This window comes from Sciurus vulgaris (assembly GCF_902686455.1).
Source record: "Sciurus vulgaris genome assembly, contig: HiC_scaffold_261_arrow_ctg1, whole genome shotgun sequence".
NCBI classification, from domain to species: Eukaryota; Metazoa; Chordata; class Mammalia; order Rodentia; family Sciuridae; genus Sciurus; species Sciurus vulgaris.
In genome coordinates this window covers 7,600,752-7,620,871 of record NW_027632793.1, presented here as the reverse complement: position 1 = coordinate 7,620,871, position 20,120 = coordinate 7,600,752, and the positions used below count along the sequence as shown (strand labels likewise).

At 32.2% G+C, this 20,120-nt stretch overlaps 1 protein-coding gene across 1 annotated transcript in view; it reads right to left on the bottom strand.

The window, feature by feature from the left end:
• Window positions 1–534: 534 nt before the first annotated feature.
• The window catches only part of LOC306652519 (ankyrin repeat domain-containing protein 26-like), a 65,270-nt gene continuing 45,684 nt past the window's right edge, over window positions 535–20,120 (bottom strand). Inside the window, exons 11-16 of the mRNA XM_079125370.1 lie at window positions 12,311–12,392; window positions 10,173–10,193; window positions 9,974–10,130; window positions 8,751–8,922; window positions 5,430–6,357; window positions 535–925 (exon numbers count right to left, since the gene is read on the bottom strand). Of these exons, the coding sequence (XP_078981496.1) occupies window positions 840–925; window positions 5,430–6,357; window positions 8,751–8,922; window positions 9,974–10,130; window positions 10,173–10,193; window positions 12,311–12,392 (1,446 nt within the window). The 3' untranslated portion in view covers window positions 535–839. The remainder of the gene's footprint in view (window positions 926–5,429; window positions 6,358–8,750; window positions 8,923–9,973; window positions 10,131–10,172; window positions 10,194–12,310; window positions 12,393–20,120) is intronic.

The window sequence follows — 20,120 nt, the reverse complement described above, 5'->3', positions numbered from 1 at the left end:
GTGGAAAAAGCCATCTTAGGCACATCCTACAAACATAATCCTTTAAAAGAGTCACATTAACAAAGATTAAGGAAAGAATAAAGAATGTTGGAATCTGAAGGTGTCTACAAAATACAAAATTATTTTATTATTTCGTGTAGCTGAATGGAACACTTTGTTATAAAAGACAAAATCAGGCAAGTAGCAAAACATGAAAAGAATCTGAGAATTCAGTTGTAGAAGACATAATGGTAGAATATATTAGTATTGACTTTTCCATTATGAAAGTGGTACTGTAGTTTTGTAGCATGTTCTGATTTGTTGAAAATATTAATGATATCATAAAGGATGGTGTATACCAGCCACTTAATCTAAAATTATTCAGTGGGAAAAAAGTACTTTACACTAGAAGCTGCAACTTCACTATTATTTTTCAAGATTATGTAAACAAAGAAAAAAGGTAAAAAGCATTAAGCACATATTTCTCACCAGGAAAGAATGGTGCTTTTTATTAAAATAAAAAATAATGCAAATTCAATGACAGTATAATTTAAATACATTAAAACATTAGTGACTACAGTAATTGGCATAACAAAATAATGTCTAAGTTTCTAGGTCCATATTTGGTAACAAAATTTTTGTAATACAATAATACATTTACATTAAATACATTTAAAGTGCACTTGCATTTTAAATTTTGTTACAGATGCAAAGAAATAGCTTCATATTTTGAGAATTTTGCCATACATGCATGATATAAACATATTTATTTCAATAAAGTTTTAAAAATATTATGGCAAATAGTCTAGCAAATGCAATGTTATCTATCATAGCTACTTTTGCTTTAAACCTCGGTGTATTCATGTGATGCTTCCACGAGTAGATCTATTCTTGATTTTTTTGGTAAATCTAAAGGCAGAGTCTTCTGTTGGTAAAGATTCAAATTCTGTAGCAAGTAGAGAGAAAAAGAATTGTATTTATAATTTTGAAGATTTCATAAGCATGAATCAGAAAAACATGTTGAAAATTTTTCGTTGTTCATAAGAATGAAAAACACATATGTATGATCACATTACGAAGTTATGAAAGAGTTTGCCCACAGAATTGTCACTGTGACTGAGTATCAGAACTTCAGGATTTCCACCCCTCCTTCATGAATACAACAATCATGTGTATCTTAATACTATGGCAAGCACTGGGATGACAAGATGGAGATAAAAAAGGCCCACTTCTCAACAATCATATACTGGAAATTTTCATACAGAATAATGGGCAGTATGATGTGTACAGAATATGGTACTACTGGAACAGAGAGAAGGGAATTCTGTACAATTTTGTGGCAGTGTAGGAGGTCCTTCTCTGAAGGTGCTGTATCAATTGACACCTGAAGGTTAACAGAGAAATTGTGATGGGAAGAGATACATGCAGACAGTGAGAGATGAGACAAAACACTTGTGTTAGTAGAAGCCAGAGCAAAATGACAATAGAGTGAATGGGAAGAGAGAAGCCTGAATAACTTGACAAGAACCCAGTTGATTTGGGTATTTAAATTTCTTGCTAAGAAATTTCAAACTTTTCTTCAGGGCAAAGATAAACCAGTGCCAAGGTCATGAACAGGGTGATTTAGATGCTTGACTATGTGCTACCAGGTGAGTCTGGGCTTTCTGTCATAAATCACAGAAAATGGGTGATGCCTTTTTTTTCATGAACATTTTCAGTGTATAGGCCAACAGTTTTATAGTACAACAGATGTGTAAAAAGAGGCAGTTTCAAACTTAGGATCTTTATGTTGTTGACTGCCCAGATTTGAAAGCAATATATAGCTCTTTAATTGTAACTGATTTCTTTTCAGAAGTTAGAACCAACATTTTTTAAACATTTGGCTCAAATATGCTTGATTAGAAATGTGTGGAAGTAATTCCAACTGTTTTGCTAAGTGTCACCATATATAGGTTTTATTTATTTATTTTTTGTATTAAAGCAACTCTCTTACTAATTCTCCAAGCAGGTTCTAAAGTAGATTATGGAACATAATAAGTACTCTTTTGATAATAATGTGATGTTTAACGACTACATTTTTTAGATGTAAAAAAAAATTTGACTAATTTCCCAGTCTTGTTCTTCTTGGTTAAGTGAAATTATTTTAAACAAAATTCTTACTGTTGCATTTAATTATACATAGTAGTGGTATTAATTATGAAATATTCAAAGATGACCATAAAATAATTTGATCACTCTTCCTCCTCGGTGCCTTTTTTCTTTTCCTCTCCTCCCTTCACATTTGAAGGCATGCTGCAGTGATTAAAAAGATATATCTGTATCTGGATAGAAGAGTGCTTTTTAAAGACTCTCATTAAGGCTAGCATGATTTGAAAAATAAATGCCCCACAGGGAAATCTACAACCTATTAAATTTCAAATAAACTAGTCTTTGAGGCAGTAAATAATAAACATTCCTTTCTCCCACAAATGTTATTGGAAAATAGTTGACACCACAAAATCTTCCATTGCATTGTGTCTACCTTTACACACTCATTCATCATTGTCTTATAAAATGATCAATCACATGATTATTCTGTTAAGAACCAATGAGACTATCTTGTGTTTGCATTGTGCTTAACAAATTACAGAAATATTAACTTTCATTTTCTTTTTATACAGTCATCCAATTTTATGACTCTGAAGCAATTTGGACCTGATTCTCCCAATTTTTCAAAAAGTATTCATGTAAGCTAATAAAGTGTTCAAATATATATCACCAACCTAAGACATTGTAATTTATGTATTAAATGTTCCTGTTCAATTAGTTCACTACAATGGTGTTTTATAAAGCTTATATTTGTTCCTCTAAGACTTTGTTAGAACACAAAGCCAAACAAACAAACAAACAAAAAAAAAAGTGAGGTCTCTTTTAACATAGGCATTTGCTGATTATTGTGAATTAAAATCATCAAAACACCATCAAAGCTCTAAACTATGGTGGAATAAAACTGACAGTTTAGTAATGACACAAAATCAAAACAAGATGCTGTCTTTTATTTATATACTTTTCAAACATATTTCATTGCTGTAATATTTCCACCTATCAAAAATATTTGAACATTAGAAAAATATCTTAAAATGCATCCAAAGTTGTTGAAAATCTTTTTCTTATCAACTCTTATATAGAGTTCATCATTTTTGGAATAAAACCTAAACATCCCAAAGAAGTGTTAGTATGAAGGAAATCACATGGTGGCACTGCAAGGTTCCTGTTACATCCCAAGAGAGTTAGGGACAGTGCTCAATGTACATAAGATGGTAGATAGGAAGAGTATAATTGATTCTTTTTAATGGTCATTGCTTTTCAAAGACTCTTGATATCACTGCCATCTTAGATATGAATCATCTAAGGGCTCCTTGTTTTACAAAATCAAATAAATGCTTAATTCAACTATTTTAAATATATTATAATAGCAGTAAGAGTTCAGTAATAAACATATTGTACCAAAAGTATGATAAATATTATGTGAGCAAAAACAATTAAAGATATATTTGCATTGAAGAACATGTCAAAACATTTTAGCAAAAGCAGAAATTAAACAATTTTAGTGTTACTTTGCTGAATTTATAAAATTACTTAATATTCCGTTATATTATAAACATTCACTGGTGAAATTTATGAGACCCATCATACACTTATGATTAGGGATGAAAACCTAGGGGTGGTGCAGGATAAATGGAAGTGTTAAAAGCACAAACTAAAATCACACAGAAGGTATGTCAATTATATCAACATCTATCTTCAATTATAGACAGTGATATTCATTTTGAAAACTAATTTAAATGCAGCATTTAAGGAAAGTTCAAATCATCACTTCAGTTTTATTTATTGAATACAGTTAACACGCATCTCTTTAAAATGAGATTCCCAGTGAGATGTCCAGCAATTTTTAAAAATTGAAAAATGTGTTTGTTTTAATATAGATATTGTGACCTTTACTTAACTTTCACAACTCAATTAAACAGCTCAGTATTTCAGCAGTCAAAACAAGACTAAAAGAAATCAAATCTGAAATCCAAAAGAGAAGCATAATGTAACTAATCTCAGCCAATTATACCTCAATGCTTTGACATGAAGACTCACAGTTTGAGGTAGAATTTACTAGATTTTTTTTAAATAAAACTTTTGTTGTTACCCAATTATATGTAATCCCAGGGTGACTTGGGACAGAACTTGTACACAGAGGACCATATGAAGTTTGACTCTGCTGTTTCTCCATAAGGAGTCTGCTAGTATAACCCTCCTGTAGGTTTTTTGATTCTTTGAGAATTGCACAATTACTTAGTATTTCAATTTTTTCCCTGAATAACATGCATTTGTAAAAAAAAAAAAAAAAAGATAAAACACCCATCCTCACACTGTTCCTGCTGTACATAAATCCTGTCACTCTCATTAGTCTGGAAATGGAAATTCAGTGCCAAATTAATGAACTATAGATGAGTGCAACTATCTTTGTGCTAGAAGAGTCTTCATCCTTTTCATGTTAGTAATTGAGTTTTAAAGAAAAGTATGAGCAAGTTATTATGGACAGATGCAAAAAATTAGATTGAATAAACTATAGTGTTGCTGCAATTCATCACATTTATCCTAATTTATGATAATAACAAGTAGATCCTTTTCAATAGTTGAGAGGTCAACAGCTATTTTGGACAGGTATTTTCTCATTTAAATCAAATTGACATGAATATAATTTAAATTACCAACTGGAAATATATAAAATTTTAGTGAAGGAAATCTATTATGAAACACAGCATCTGCATTTCAGTTCAGTTAAGAAATCTGTAAAGAAATGTTACTTGAAAGTAGGTATAAGCATTTATATGTAAAATACGGCAACAGGAAGTCATGGAGATTGTGTGTATTCCTAGTTGAGCATGTTCTTACCATATGCAAATCTTTGGATTCAATTATCAGCACCAAAAATAGTTGTTGCTGAGAATATATTACTAATGTCAGCATATATGGCTACTAAAAATCTGTAATTCAACCTCTTAGAACTTCACAGTTCTTTACTCAAAATGAAGCATCTATTAGGTTCAAGGTTTTTGATATTTTTCCTTTTTAAATTTTAAAATCAGTTTTATGTACCACTAAGTCTTCTGTGTTTAATTGGAATGTAACTGTACATATTTATGAGGCAGCGTTATTTTTGAAATATATACACAATGTATAAGAATCAAGCAGAAAAATTGGAAGGCTTCTTACTTCAAACACAGATGATTTATTTGTGTTGGAAATAAGGTATATATTGTATTGGGGGAAAACCAGGTTATGTTTTTGTGTTGAGACAGAAAACATATTTATGTGAATTTTTACTTTATCTAGATGCAACATTTAACCATAACCAAAGATCACTTCGAGTATTCCTTCAAAGATACTTGAAACAGTTTTACTTGCTTGATACTTACTTCTTTTTCTGTTTTTATTTTTATGTTGACATTTTTCCTTTAAATGATCATTTTCATTGAATAATTTCATATTTCTAGTTTTTAGCAGGAGGTTGTGTCTTTCCATCTGAGCTTGAAATCGTTTTCTAATATCATGAAATTGGTTTTGGATATTAATGACTACATTATTTTGCTTTTCTTCTTTTTTGTGAAGGTCATGCAATAGCCGTTGAAGCAGTGTCATTTTACTTTGGAGTTTAGATAATATCTCCTTTATAGAGGATTTCTGCTCACTGGTGTATTCACTCATTTTGCTTTGTTCATTTTGACACTTGCATTCCTTCATTTGGCACTTTGTTTGTTTTAGGAGGCTTTTTTCTTGTTCTGAAATCAAAGTCCTTACTCCGAGGGTATCTTTTTTCTGACCAATCTCATTTTCAAGGTCACTGTTTTTTATTTCAGACTTCGAATTTTGTTGGGAAGGAATATCACTACTATATGCATCAAAATTCTTCTTTTCCTGTGAGCTAAAGTCCCCATGTCTTGCTCTTTGGAAAGCAAGTTCTAGTTGTCTTTTTGGTGTCTGACTTTCAACACAATGATGTGGGGCAGCAGCCAGTGTGTCAGGGTATAATTTGACCTCTGTTTCCATTCTTTCTGCATTTTTTTTCTCACTCTCCAGTGTAAAATTTTGCTTTACATTTTCCACTTTTGGAATATCAAACTGTTCATTATGCTGGAATGATGTTTTTGTAAGTGCTTCCTCATTCAGTCTGTGTATCCTTTGAAAGTCATTGCTCTTTTCTCTTAAAATTTCAGTAATATCAAGGCATTTCTTTTTCTGGTTCTGATATTTTATTTTCTCTCTTTCCAGTCTCATCATAGAGCTATCCTTCATCCTGTCATATTCAGGCCACAGCTTGTTTTCTGTCATATAACTAGTAGAAACCTAAGTAAAATCAAGAATACATTTAGCTAGCATATAACAAAATGACATATCAAAATTTCCTCTGAAATTATAGACAATATCCTGTATATTTGTACAATGAAACTCGCTATAAATAGGTATCCCACTGGAGAAATATTAGTTTTAATCTTCAGAGCATATAAAAGTATTTATTCCCAAGAGTTCAAAAAGTTAATTCAAGAAAATGGATCCATGAGAGTAAAATAAAGTTATAATTTAAAGAATCTCAAAATGGAAAAAGTTATAAATTACATTAGATGCAATGCATATAAAAAGTTACTACTAAGTTTGAATGTAAAAGAAAATATTTTTCACTCTCTGACATCTTGTATATATGACCAGTCCACAGTAACAGCCTTAGCTCTACATGTACTCAGGCACACAGAATTTTTCTAAGTTTCTTTCCCTGAAAATATTCTATGCATATTCTGTTGTTTAAAAAATTTGTAGTTATGAGCATTGCACACATTAATATATGAGAAAACTAGGAAGAACACTAAGCATATCCATGTTCATCAATGAACACAATTCTGGAAGTAGGGTGAGGCCAAAAATATAGGCAAGTTGTGAGACTGTCTCTATGTCTTCCACCTCTGCTTCTAGTGCTCACCCACCAAGCCAGTTATTTCTAGCCTGTGAATGTATAAATACCAGAGGCGGCTTGTGTTGTAAAATATGCAAAGCTCTACTGCAAAAAAATCCCTGTTTCTGCTCATTATAATCTATTTCTTCTTAGTGAAGTTTGAAACATAAGTATGAAATATAAAAATAAACTGACCAACTTATTAGGAACAAGTACCAGTAGATTATTTCTAAGTACATTTTATGGTGCATCATTATTTCCAAAAGTGTTCTGTATAAAATGGGAGATTGCTTGCTGAAAAGGGTTTCTTCTTCTCAAAAGTAAGAAAATGTATTCGAATTCAGGGTCTGTGCTGGCCGCACTGTTCCTTATTACTTAACAATGGGAATAATAAGCACACCACTACATTAACACATCAAGGAAGTGATTTCACTTCCTCAAACCAGAAGATATATTGTTAGAACCAAGGGTTTTAAGATCCTTGAAAAATCATCAATTATCATGAAAAATATTAAAAGCCTTTTCTCTGAGGCCACTGTGAAAGCCACCACTTAACTGCAGCAGATAAATGGAGTTGAACATTAATTAATCCAACGGGACCAAAATGTCACCCACTTTCCCTAAATATGCAACTTATGGTTATAATACATATATGGGTTTAAAATCCTCTATAATTCTCCATGATGGAAATAGTTAATGTTTAAAGACACACATACAAACACACACACACATACACACACACACAGACACACACATACATACACACACACTTCAAAACAACATAGGAAAATAACTCAGAAATCATTTCAGTTTTTGCCATGTCTATAAGTTTTTGTTTGCAAAGATGTTTTTCTGGAATCCCATCCTGTAAATTCTGTTCTTAAGGACCTGTTCTGATGAAATCTAGAGATTCTTTTTAGAAGGTTTTGGCCTCATCCCAGTAGGTGATAGAAAGTCAAAAACCTTAATTTAGAGTGATATTTTCAAAATAAATAACCATTGAAAACAAGTAGATTTTTAAAACACATAAATCTTTATCACACATTAATTGCTCAAATTTCAACTGCATAAATGACAGGAAAAAATCCTCAAGTAGTAAAAATATTTCTTAAATACAGGTGGAGATGCAATTGTGAAAAATAATTTTTTAAAAAAATTTTATTTGTCCTAATCTGCCATGCCTGACAGTAGAATGCTTTATAAATTTTGATAGATCATACATAAGTAGAATGTTAACTCTCATTTTTTCTCAGTATATTATAGGATCACATCAGTCATGCACTCATATATGTACATGAGGTAATAATTAAATATTTAGTTTCAAATCTATTTACTCTGTATCTTAATATAAAAAGCCTCAAGTTGATATTTATGTCAGTGATTAAACCTAACGTTTTCATTCAAGAAACAAATGCTGAACATCTACCAGATGCCAAAATGTGCAACAATTAATTTTACCACAAATGTCATCACTTAATTATAGGGTAAGATAATATTTTGTTTTTAACCTAAATAATAATCTTACACCCACATTTCAATGCTGTGGGAAAAAATGCTCTGTATATACAATGAAGATACTGTGTTTATAATGCCTGGTATTGTGGGAGATATCTGAAGTTTGTGGAAGTACACACATGGATATTTCATGTTGATAAAATTGCCAAACAGTGTATTTCTCAGATCATACCCCCATCATGAAGTGAAACATGGCTGCATACAGTATGCTAAAGGGATATTATAAATTCATTGAAATAAAATAAAAAAATTGAAACTTTACTGAAAACTCATTTACCTGATTAAACTTATTTCTTGTAGTACTTAATTCTGCATCAGATTTTGTAACAGATATTTCAAGTTTCTTTTTAACTTCTTTATTGTATTCTTTTTCTTTTTCTTTTAATTGGTCCTTATTTTGTTCAAATAGCAGATAATTGTTTCTTCTCTTCTCTTTTTCTAAGGCCCATCTGTAACAAAATGTTTATCTTTAAATTTTATTTTCCAGATAAAAGTAACTTTATTCAACTTTTTATGTTTCTTTTATGGTAAGACTTTTGACTTACCTTGTTGAACATTATGTATTATAACAACTCACAATCCCTCTGGAACGAGACCAAACTTAAACTTAATATTTAATCCAATAATAAAGAGTATGAATTTTTTCAATAAAGAAAAAAGAAATTTTATTTATAAACAACAGTGAATTTGAATAAAATAATCAATAATCACTTTCCATTTCATTTTTAAATGGAAGCTAGCCTTAAAACTAGCTGAGGGTCTTGCTCAGCACTAGCATATCTACTTAGTTGAACTAACCCTTGGGTTTGATCCCAAACATCAGAAGACAAACTATAAATGTTTAAAAACATGTTTCTGGGCAGTGAAAAATACCCATTTTATTATCTTTGAGATGTATTTAAATTAACATAAGCTTTCTTGAGAGCAATTTAGAAATCTTGATCAAGTACCTTTAAAAAAAGTTGCTCTAATCAAGTAATTCTACATTGAAAATATATTCAGAGTAAAAATATATAGAAAATTATTTTTCTAAATGGCATTCCTTGAAACACTGATTGTACTCTAAAAAGAAAAAAAACTATGAATTTAAAAAATCCATATTTCTAATTGTTATACAAATAGATTCCTACTCAGATATGGTGACACATGCCTCTAATTTCAGCAACTAGGGAAGCTGCGGCAAGAGTATCTCAAGTTCAAAGCTATCCTCAGCAACTTAGCAAGGCCCTAAGCAATTTAGTGTCTCAAAAATTTAAATAAATGCATAAATTCCTATAAGCTAGGAGTCTGTACGCCCATTGAACTGTGATTTGGAAGAATATTCATTTAATTTTTAGAAGTAATGATGATTAACAGTGTGTTATCTCATTCATTAGAATTCTATATTTAACATGAGTAAAATGTTTTCTCTCTTGCAAAATGCCAAGAAATAAGTCAGCAGTTACAAATGTTCACCCAAGGACCAGTAGTATAAAGGAAAGAGTTCTAGTTTACACATACCTCAAATTTTGGAGTTCTTCTTTTAAATCTACACTTTCCTGTGCAGCCTTTGATATCACTATTTTTGCTTCAGAATACCCTTTTTTAAGTTCACAAAGCTCAGTTTCCAGTTTTGCCATTTTTTCTGCATGTAGTGAACACTGTGAGCAGTGAATATTTTTAAGTTTTGTTATGTGAAATGAAGAATCTGCATTCAGATGTCTCAATTGGATAACAGAATCTGTATCAGGAAGGAAACAAAAAAGATATAATATGTGAGTAACTTACATATACAATTGACTATATATTTTTGCAAGCATTATTCATATGCTGAAAAAAATGTAGAGTGCCTAAAACATATGTGTACTATGTTCTACAGATCAGAGAGGGTATAAGACTCCTTCTCTTGTTCAGCTTGAAGTCTTGTGGATGTGCTCCATTGTGCACAATAAATCTTGTCTTCTTTAGATAATACTTTTGATTACCCAAAACTTGAAAAGTCCACTTGTTGGGGCAAGAGGATGTCACCAGGTTCAATGCAAAGAAATGACTCAAAGATTCATCCACAATCCTAGCCAATATGAATGGAACAATTCTCATACACAAAATTTAAAAATACATAGAAACAGAAATTGTCACTGTTCACTATTTTCTACCCCCAAAAAATAACTTTTAAGCAACTCATGTTCATCATTAATGGTTTCCAAAGTAAGTAATAATTTTTACACCTCTATTGTGAACACCCTGTTCCTTATCTGAAATGTTTTTATCCAAACTTTTGACAAATATTTTTCTACTGTAAAGATTCAGTGTGCTTCATGCACCTTTACTTGATTTGTGCTCTACTTCTCTTAATAAATATTCTTTACTCAAGCCAACATTAGCACCTTATTAATTTTTCTACTGTATCCTTATGATTTAAACTGTACTTTGTTTCTTTACTTGTAAATCCCTTTTGCTTGTGAAGAGGAAATGATCTTTTAAGTCATCTCTGTGAAATTAGTGTTTATTTATTTGTCTCATTATTTTTTGAGTTACTGGTAAGTGCTAAGGTAGATAATTGATATCAGAGATAATCTTTAGTAGCAATGCCTGAACAGAGAAAAAAAAAAAAAACTGAGATTACCAGCCAGTGGGTAAGAGAGGATAAGAGCTTGAAAATCCTTAGAAATTTAGGAAGATGTCTATTAAATTGGGTCTATATCCTTCTAAATATATATGAATCTGTGAAGAGTAATGCCAGAGGAAAGGGCACAGGGAGGAAAGGGATAAAAATAATTAGGAAGAAATATTGTAGTAAAAGATTGATAGATAAGTGTAAAATGCTTTCACATTCTTGTTCTATAAGAGTGGTTCATGTCACAATTGCATTGGAAGTAGATCACCAAGCATGTGGGCAGATGAAGGTGAGGGCATAAGCAAGCATCAGTGAAAAATAAAGATGATGCAGACCTGAACTAAGGAAATATTTCCAGGACTTTGGGGATACAAAATTTTCAGTAACCTAGTGAAGAATCAAGTTTTATTTAATGAGTAAAAAATCAATTCTGGGTCTTTGGAAAATGAGACTCTCTTCATTATTGTACCAACAAAAGGAATCAAATAAGATGTAATAAGCCCCTGAGCTATTTTAGTTGCTTGTTTATCATGTGATTTTTCTTTAAACAACTTCCTATTTTGAGTGAAGTAATTTAAGTATTTTCTCTGAACAAATTAGATAAAAGGATTTTATAGAATCATCAACTTTAAAGAGAAGGCTGGCAGCCAATCTCAGTGGTAGAGCAACTGTGCAGCATGTGAAAAGGCCTGGTTTCAATCCTCCCCTTCATAGAAATGAAAAAAAAAATGTTACCTAAAGTACAACATATATTCATTGTAATTACTCAATAGGCTGGATCTTGTACTAGAAATAAACTAAATTATTTTAAGAGATGTCTTCTCTATATTTACCAAACTGAACCCTACATTCTGCCTCTAGTAAAATTTGTGCCTCAATCTTTTAGGAAGCTGGGAATATAATTTTCATCACTGCCTATCTCTGCAATAAGAATTTTTAAACCATATTATTTTTAAAAGATTATGGTCTTATAATTTACCTTGGAGAATTCATAAATGGAAAAGGGATTACATTGGAGAACATAAGACAAAGAAATCTGAGAAAAAGTTCAAATTTTAAAAATCTTTCTTATGCAGGAATATATCATTTAAGAAAATATAAATACCAATATTGACTTTGGTCTATTGGAGGATAAATCCTCTCATTAAATTGGTAAAAAAAAAAAATAGGAATAGGAAAACTGCCAGCATTTCCAATGTTTTTAGTTAACTTTTCAGACAAATTATACTTCAAAAATTTACCTGGTTTGAGTGTCCTTGTTTCCTTCTTCAGTTTTGATTTATATGGAAGAGAATCTTTGATCATGATGGTAGGCTTCATGTGCTTGGAGACAAGATATTACATAAACAGTGTGTATTTACTCCAATACCCAGTTAACAACATAAAATAATCATAGAAGATTAATTACCTTGCAGGAAGCATGTGAATCTTGAGTTACTGAAAAGGAAAGGAAATATACACTGAATAAAATCTGAATATATAAAAAAACCACCCTCATCTTCCTACTCAATGAATGTGGAGCTGAGTCCCAGTGGTTATGTATAATAAAGATGATATTAACTTTGGGGTTTCTGTGTTTGTTAAGGATTTTTTGTTAAATGGTCTCATGTATAAAATGTGGCAAATAAATATTAGGAATACTAATATTAATAAAACATATTAGAAATTATTATAATATTAGTATATATTAGAATATTAGTAAAACATATAGTTATGTTTCCAACATTAAGATCACAGTTTCTATGACCATAAACACATAGCAAAGAGTATATATAACAATGGAAAGATGCAGAATGCTGGAGAGCAGTGATCCCTATTCAGAGGAACAAAAATTTTGAAAAGTTTAACATGAAAGCTGAAGTAAAAATGTAGTCACACATCTCTTCCATGAAACAGATCAGAATTATTTAATTCATTTTATTACAAGTACAGAACTTCTCTCCATTTGTCTGGCTATTTAGTAAGTCCAAATTTGTGATGAGTTCTCAGAAGAAGGTATACATAATTTCTCATCAGAGAGAGTTTTTTGAAGTAATTAGCTCCAAAATATGCCTTTGGAATAACAGCTAATATACATGTCCTTGTTTTTCATACCCATAAGGGAAACTGGTTTTTTTTCCCTATATCCTAAGGCATAACCAACATCAAGTCTCTCTTTCCACTCTTTTGCAAAGATACCCACTCCACATAAAAAATAATGTATGAGAAGGCAGAAAGAATTGGGATTCAGGAATCTAAAGGAAAAAGGGAACTGAAAGTTCACAGAAATATCAGACATAAATAAGGCTTTGTATTTCAGTCAGTGGTATATGCACTAATAGTAACAGTCCTGTTATTCAAGGAATATACTTCATAAAAACTTTGAGTTGAAAACTGAGTCTGCTGTGGCTTATCTTGACAGCTTATCAAGTTTTTAATAAAAGGGATGACTGATCAAAAAATAGGTATCTATAGATAAGAATTTTGTTGGGTAATAGAGTGAATTACTTTGAAGCCAAAGAACTTGGTTTCATTCGAAAGCACCAAAAAAAAAAAAATAATAATAATAATAATGGTAAACATAATGATAATAATAATGATATTTAAGAATAACTTTTAAAAAGAAAACAATGATTTAAATATAGGTTTCTCATCCAAATGACTCAAATGGATGCCATGTATATCATGGAGGCTGGTAGATATAGGGAGGGAAAGTTTGCTTTGAGGAGTATACACTGAAAAGAGCTGAATTGCATTATCATAGTTTCCTCATGGTTCCAACCAAAATTAACTTTCTAACATCTAAGATTTCTGCCAAACTTTAGCTTTCACTTAGGTTTTCCAAAGAAACATCTAGAGTTGGAGGCTTGGTTCTTTCCTATTTTATTTTTTTGTATGGATTATTCCATCACTCTGTTGTGAAACTTCCATGATTATGCCTGTAATTCATGACATACACTGGTTTTACTTTCCCTGGGGCTACCAAAGACATTTTCTAGTATCCATGCTGGGTAATAAGTTGATATGTAAAGTATTCCCTTTCCTGTGTAGTCCAGCAGTTTCTATAACTGAGAGGGCTGCTTTAACATCAAATTACTGTCAACAGGTTTATTTATTGACACACATAATTGAGCTTGTAGTAAGAGCTACAGAAAATAACAGGTGCCAGGGATGAAGTATTTTCCAGAGACAGAGATAAATGGAGATTGCGAAATGAGCTTATCCACCAAAGGTAGAAAATGTACATACAGACATGGTTTAAATGGAAATGTTATCTTATGGTGATATAGGAATTGGTAAGTAGAACTGCCAGAGGAGAGTGCAGGCAGAGAGAGGATCAAGATAGAGTGAGGCAGAATTCTGATTATGATAGATTCCTACAAAATGTGAGATGTTTGAACATCCATGGTCTAGAGAGGGCCAACAGATACATAAGCAGTATATGCATAAAGAGTAGGACCAAACTTAAAAATGCTACAAGCAGAACATGAGGGGTGTGTGTGTGTGAATGGAGATGAATAGTGAGAAGGCAGGAGTGCACTAGGAAGTTGATGCAAGCCTGATTGGAGGGAATGTTTCCAGAATTACAGGGAATAGAAAAATTTCAGTCATCTGTGTGAGTGAAGATTAATTACATGAATAAAGAAAGAATGTTGGGCACACAAATATGAGACTTTGCTCCTGACTAAAACTCAAGATTTCAAATGAGATGTGTACTAAACACCACAAATATGAATGTTCCTTTCATTTACCATGCAGTTTCTCCTCTGGCAATATTTTCCTATGTTGAAAGAAATTGTTTAGGAAATTGGCGAGCAAATTTTTTAAATTTGGATGTACAAAATCCACTAGAGAATCAGAGAGGTCTGTGGGAGGAGCTCAGTGAAAGAGCAAGTAGATACCAGGCAAAAGGTTCCCACTCAGTGTACACCATTGAAAAAAAAATCAATAAACAGAACCTGGATGGAAATATGAGTAAACACTTCATTGGAATGTGCAAGTACCTTCTTGATTTATAACTCTAAGTCAAAATTTCTGGAGAGACTGTTCTCCAGCAAATAATGGATTCATTTCACAGGAAAGGAGTAACATAAATTGCACATGATCACACATTCCATTCTTACTTGCTTCAGACTGACCACATCAGTGGTGAAGGACATGAAAAAACATGGAGCATGAAACACAACACAGATTTGATGAAATTAAGCAATATACAAGGTGTCAGAGTAGAGTAGACATTCTCATGTAGATGATGGGTGTTTCATGTGACTCAGGCTGGACTTGACCTCCTCGGTTAAAGCCAAAACCATATCATTCTCCCAGGTATCTCAACTCTATCCCTGCTCCTCTTAAGCCCTTTTTAAATTTAGCAGGAGAAAGAAAATCAACCTCATAACCCAACTTATCTTTGCAGTGACTCCAATTTAGGAAATTTAATTTTAGAAATATCTACAATAAAAGATCTTTTTAAACATCTTTTCCTCATGCCTTTACAAAATATTTTGAAATGTACATTTGATCATCAACACACACATGTTGGGGGAAATCCTCCCAACCCATTGTGGAAAAAATTCCATGTCATATGTGAGGAGTTTGCTACAATTTCCAAAGTTTTCATGTAGGATTTCCAGAGAAGTTGTACCTCAAGAGTTACCTGATTTGAGTGTCCACGCTTCCTTCTTCCATTTTGCTCTTTTTGGAAAAGCATCTTTGATTTCAATCGTACGATTGATCTGTTTAATACTAAGACATTGGTACATATATCCATGCCAAGATGCAGAATGCTGGAGAGCACAGTGATCTGTGTGTAGATAAGAAAAAAAGAACCCTGAGAAGTTTAATGTCAAAGCTGAATTAAGAATGTGGCAGCACATATCTTTGTGAATCCTATCAGAATAATTTAATGTATTTTTATGAATATGTTTCCTTCCCTCATTTTTCTTACAATTAATAGCTCCAAAGTTATGATGAGATCTCAGGAGAATGTAAATTTGTTTGCTCATCTGAGAGAGCACTTTGAGCCATTAGTTCAGATATGTGTTAAAAATACAGATAATAAACATATGAGTGTTTGTTCATACTCATGTGGGAAACTGGTTCATCTTCTTTTACTGTGTTCTTAGGTTTAAACAAAATCAATTTTCTTTTTCCTCTTTTGTGTTAAGAATGTGGTCCCACATCTATGAAAAACTGTAGGATACGCCATAAAGGGGACTAACATGGCAATCCAAAAGAAAAGGTGTTCCTACGGCTTATAGAATCATTCGACAACATTAAACTATTTTGTTTCAAATAAATTGGTAAACACTGTAAGAGTAACAGTGTTGGTATTTGAGGAGTAATCTCCATAAAGATTTCTGGTTAAAAATGAGTTTTGTGTGGCATATCTAGACAGCTTTTTCATATATTTGCACAAAAAGCCCAATTGAAAACAACATTTACTTTCTAGATTTCAGAATTTATCCTCAGTGATACTGTGCATTCCTGAAATGTCCAGAAACATGGTTTCTCAACAAAGCAACAATAAAATAATAATAAAAATATTAATATTAATGGTAATAGGAAGAATGGTAAGAATGGAACGATTAGCCTTGTTTAAAACAATGAATGCTTCAAAAATGCAACATCACTCTTTCAAATGACACACACATTATGGTGCCTACTAGATAAAGAGGCGAGTAATTGGCAGCTATATGTTGCCCTGATTCTTCCAGACCCCATGGGTTACAATCTTCTCTATAACACATTTGGATTTGAAAGCAAACAAGAGTTGAAAAGCATTTTCTCCACTTCATATTTTCTAGTAAAATTCTTGTGTTCCTCCCTCATTTTCCCTTCCCTTTAGCTTTTCCAAAAGAACTTCTAGAGGAGGGGGCTTGTTTCGTTCCATTTTACATTGTATGGATTTTTGCCATTCCTTCTTGTCTGCCAATATATCAAATTTGTTCTTGTAATATACTTTATTCTTCTTGGCATTTTGAGTCCCTTTTACTCTACAAGAGATGCTCAGAATGAAAGCAATATTTATACTTGCACTTGATCTGCTTGTGTCCTAAAACATAGGAATCTGTACCAGTTTTTGTATATTTCCTCAATGGACATCTAGTTCCTGACTCCCAAACATATTTTCTATGGACCCAAATCATTGTAATCTAATTAGAATATTATGGACATGTAGAAGGACCTGCTGAGTCAGAATGAGCTTTTGAACATGTTCCCCAAGAGATGATTCCTTACAGTTTCAGAGTTCTAGTGTGATCATTGTCTGATTCCAATTCCTCTATGTTCATTTGAATGTAGTTCTGGTTTTCTCACTAGGATATCTACTCAAATTAAAGTTTAGAAGGATCTGTAATGTTTCCAATATTAATTTTATATATCTGTAAGATTTGGAGAATGCTCCATAAACATTCATGCTTCTTTCTATTATCCCAGTTGTTATTTCTATTATTCCAGTTGTTATTTCCCTATAAGTGTTCTAGCATGTATAAAGAAGCTGCTTGTCATTAAATTGTGTGGAAGTCTAGCCATTTATGGTAAATGAACATAGCTCTGGGGGATCATGTCTTCACTCCTCATTTCATTTCTAACTGGGAATAATTCAGGAAGTTTGTGAGAGTTTCTCTCATTCTACTTTGGAACTAGAAAGACATTCATTCTTTTTACATTTTGAAAACCCTGCTTTTTTCACTTTTCATGTATGGCTTGAATTTGCTACCCGCTCCTGAATAACACAGATTTTTTTCTTTTTGACCCCATGTACTTTACTGCTTTTCTCAGTCTTTGCTTCTTCTTCTGTCCTTTTCCTTATTTCAAATTTACCTGTGATATAAACATGTTTTTAATGTAATTCACAATTCAGTTCTTTAGCAATATCCTCAATTTAACCTGTGGCCGAAACCTTACAAGATTTGACATTTCTTACCTTCCTTTATTCTTACTAGTTATTTAATAGGCACACTCTTTGAATAATTATATATACTAGTGCCCATATTTTTTGGCCATATTCTCCCCAAGGTATTTTGTATCCTATGTGGTTCTTACCTTGTATGTGTTCATTTATTTTCTTTTTTGCACTTGGATGGAACTGACCAGATAAACAAGAAGCAGACACCTCTGTATATTGCTCAGAATCACTCTGGTAAATATAATGGCAATAATGAGTTGCATATAGTTTTGATTATCACTCTTTAGACATTTTCATATTTATAAATGTGAAGTCATTGGAATTTGAGATTAGATCATTACATTTGGTGATACAATAATTTCTATATGAGATAACATCCTGTGCAGTTCAGCTGAAGCTGAGCTCCTCTCTTCAATGGGGGTAAATCCAGGATTAATGAAAGGGGAAATGTATTCCATGATAACAAACTCATTGATATGCATATCCAAAACTACTAACCTCAGTGCTTAGATAGCAAAATTCCCATTTCCCAGGAAATCCAATAATACAGTAGAAAATTTATTATAAACTCTTTGGAGAAATGAACTTGATATTATACAGATTCAATAATTTAAACAAGGGAGGACCAAATTTCTAGTGTTAAAAAATGATACTTGATGTAATAAAAGACTTTCAATTTTTTCACTTTGTGTAGGAAGAAAACACTCAGGGACTTATTTCTTTTGTGTCACCAGAGGCTTGAAAAATTAATATCATTTGGCAAAACACATGGTTCCAGAAAATTTCACTTTAAAAGAAGAGATATTCAGAAAGAAGATGGGTGGAGATTGTAAAGATTTTCACTGAAGAAAGAAATAAATGGATTTTCAAGGAAGGAAGTCAGAGCACAGCATCATGATGTGTTTACTGACTGACTATTTTCAGAGATTGCATCCAGAAAAAACTGTTGTACTGCTGAATAATGAAAAGGATAGGTGGTGGAAAACATAGGAAAGCCACAACAGAGAGCCAGTAACTAGAGGAAAAACAGAAATAGTGACATTTAGAAGAAGAAATGCATTCATAGAAGGAAGAGGCTGCAGTAGTGCCATGGAAGACTGGCTGGGTAGAAGAGATAAATTTCCCCTTTGTTGAGCTGAGGAGAATCTCATCAATCCAAGAAGAAAATACAAAAAAGCAGGAGATGGACGGTTTTCATAACAATGCCAATTGCCCACAGACATACAAAAAAATTGTCAACTTCACTAGCATTCAAGGAAATATCATTCAAGATTGCATTGTCTTTTCAGGTTTTCCTAGTCAGAGTGACATTTATCAAGTATCCAAATAATAAGTGCAGTGGAGGATTGGGGAGAAAAGTACAATCTTACACCTTGAGAATGAAAATTAAGACTTCCTCTCTGGAAATCTCAGTATGGAGATTCTTCAGGATACTAGGAATATGATTGCCATATGACACAGCTTTCCCATTCCTTGACCGTCAAACCAATGTAACAAAATCAGTTTGCACACATGACATATGAATTTCAATGTTTTAGTATTAGAAGTCACAGTTATAAAGTTATGAAACTCAGATTCCCATTAACAGAAGAGTGAATTTTAAAAAATGGAGATATTTGAGACTGATTTTGAGGAAACTAGTTTTTCATGATTCACCATTATGTCAAAGTGAATCCACACAAAGGGTATGACATCAGTGTCCTAAAACTTTCAAAAATATAAAGTTGTAACAGCAAAATCTCCTTAATTTAATAAAGGAACTAATTTTAGAGCAAGATAGGAAACTAAGGTAGATTCCTCTCAATTCAAATACAACATCTTCAGCAAAGGAGAGACTTGGAATTTTGCAATGAGTCAGGCATAATTTAAAATACTGCCAAAACTCCTGGGAAGAATTAGAATCGACACCTTGGAGCCCCTCACTTGTTATTTTATATAGGTATTTGCCCTGGGATATCAGAAAAAACATACATATTAACTTATAAGACAGAACTTGGGCATAAAGTGTGGTTTTGGAGGCATTTACAACAAGATTAAGGTGGTAATAAAAGATAAACTCAGAGATCTGTTGAGAGCTCTGAGCAACTACAGCTTGGTCCTGTGGTCTGCCTAAAGATTAAAACATCATGGGCACTTTCATTGAAACATATTGATTGCAGCTCTGT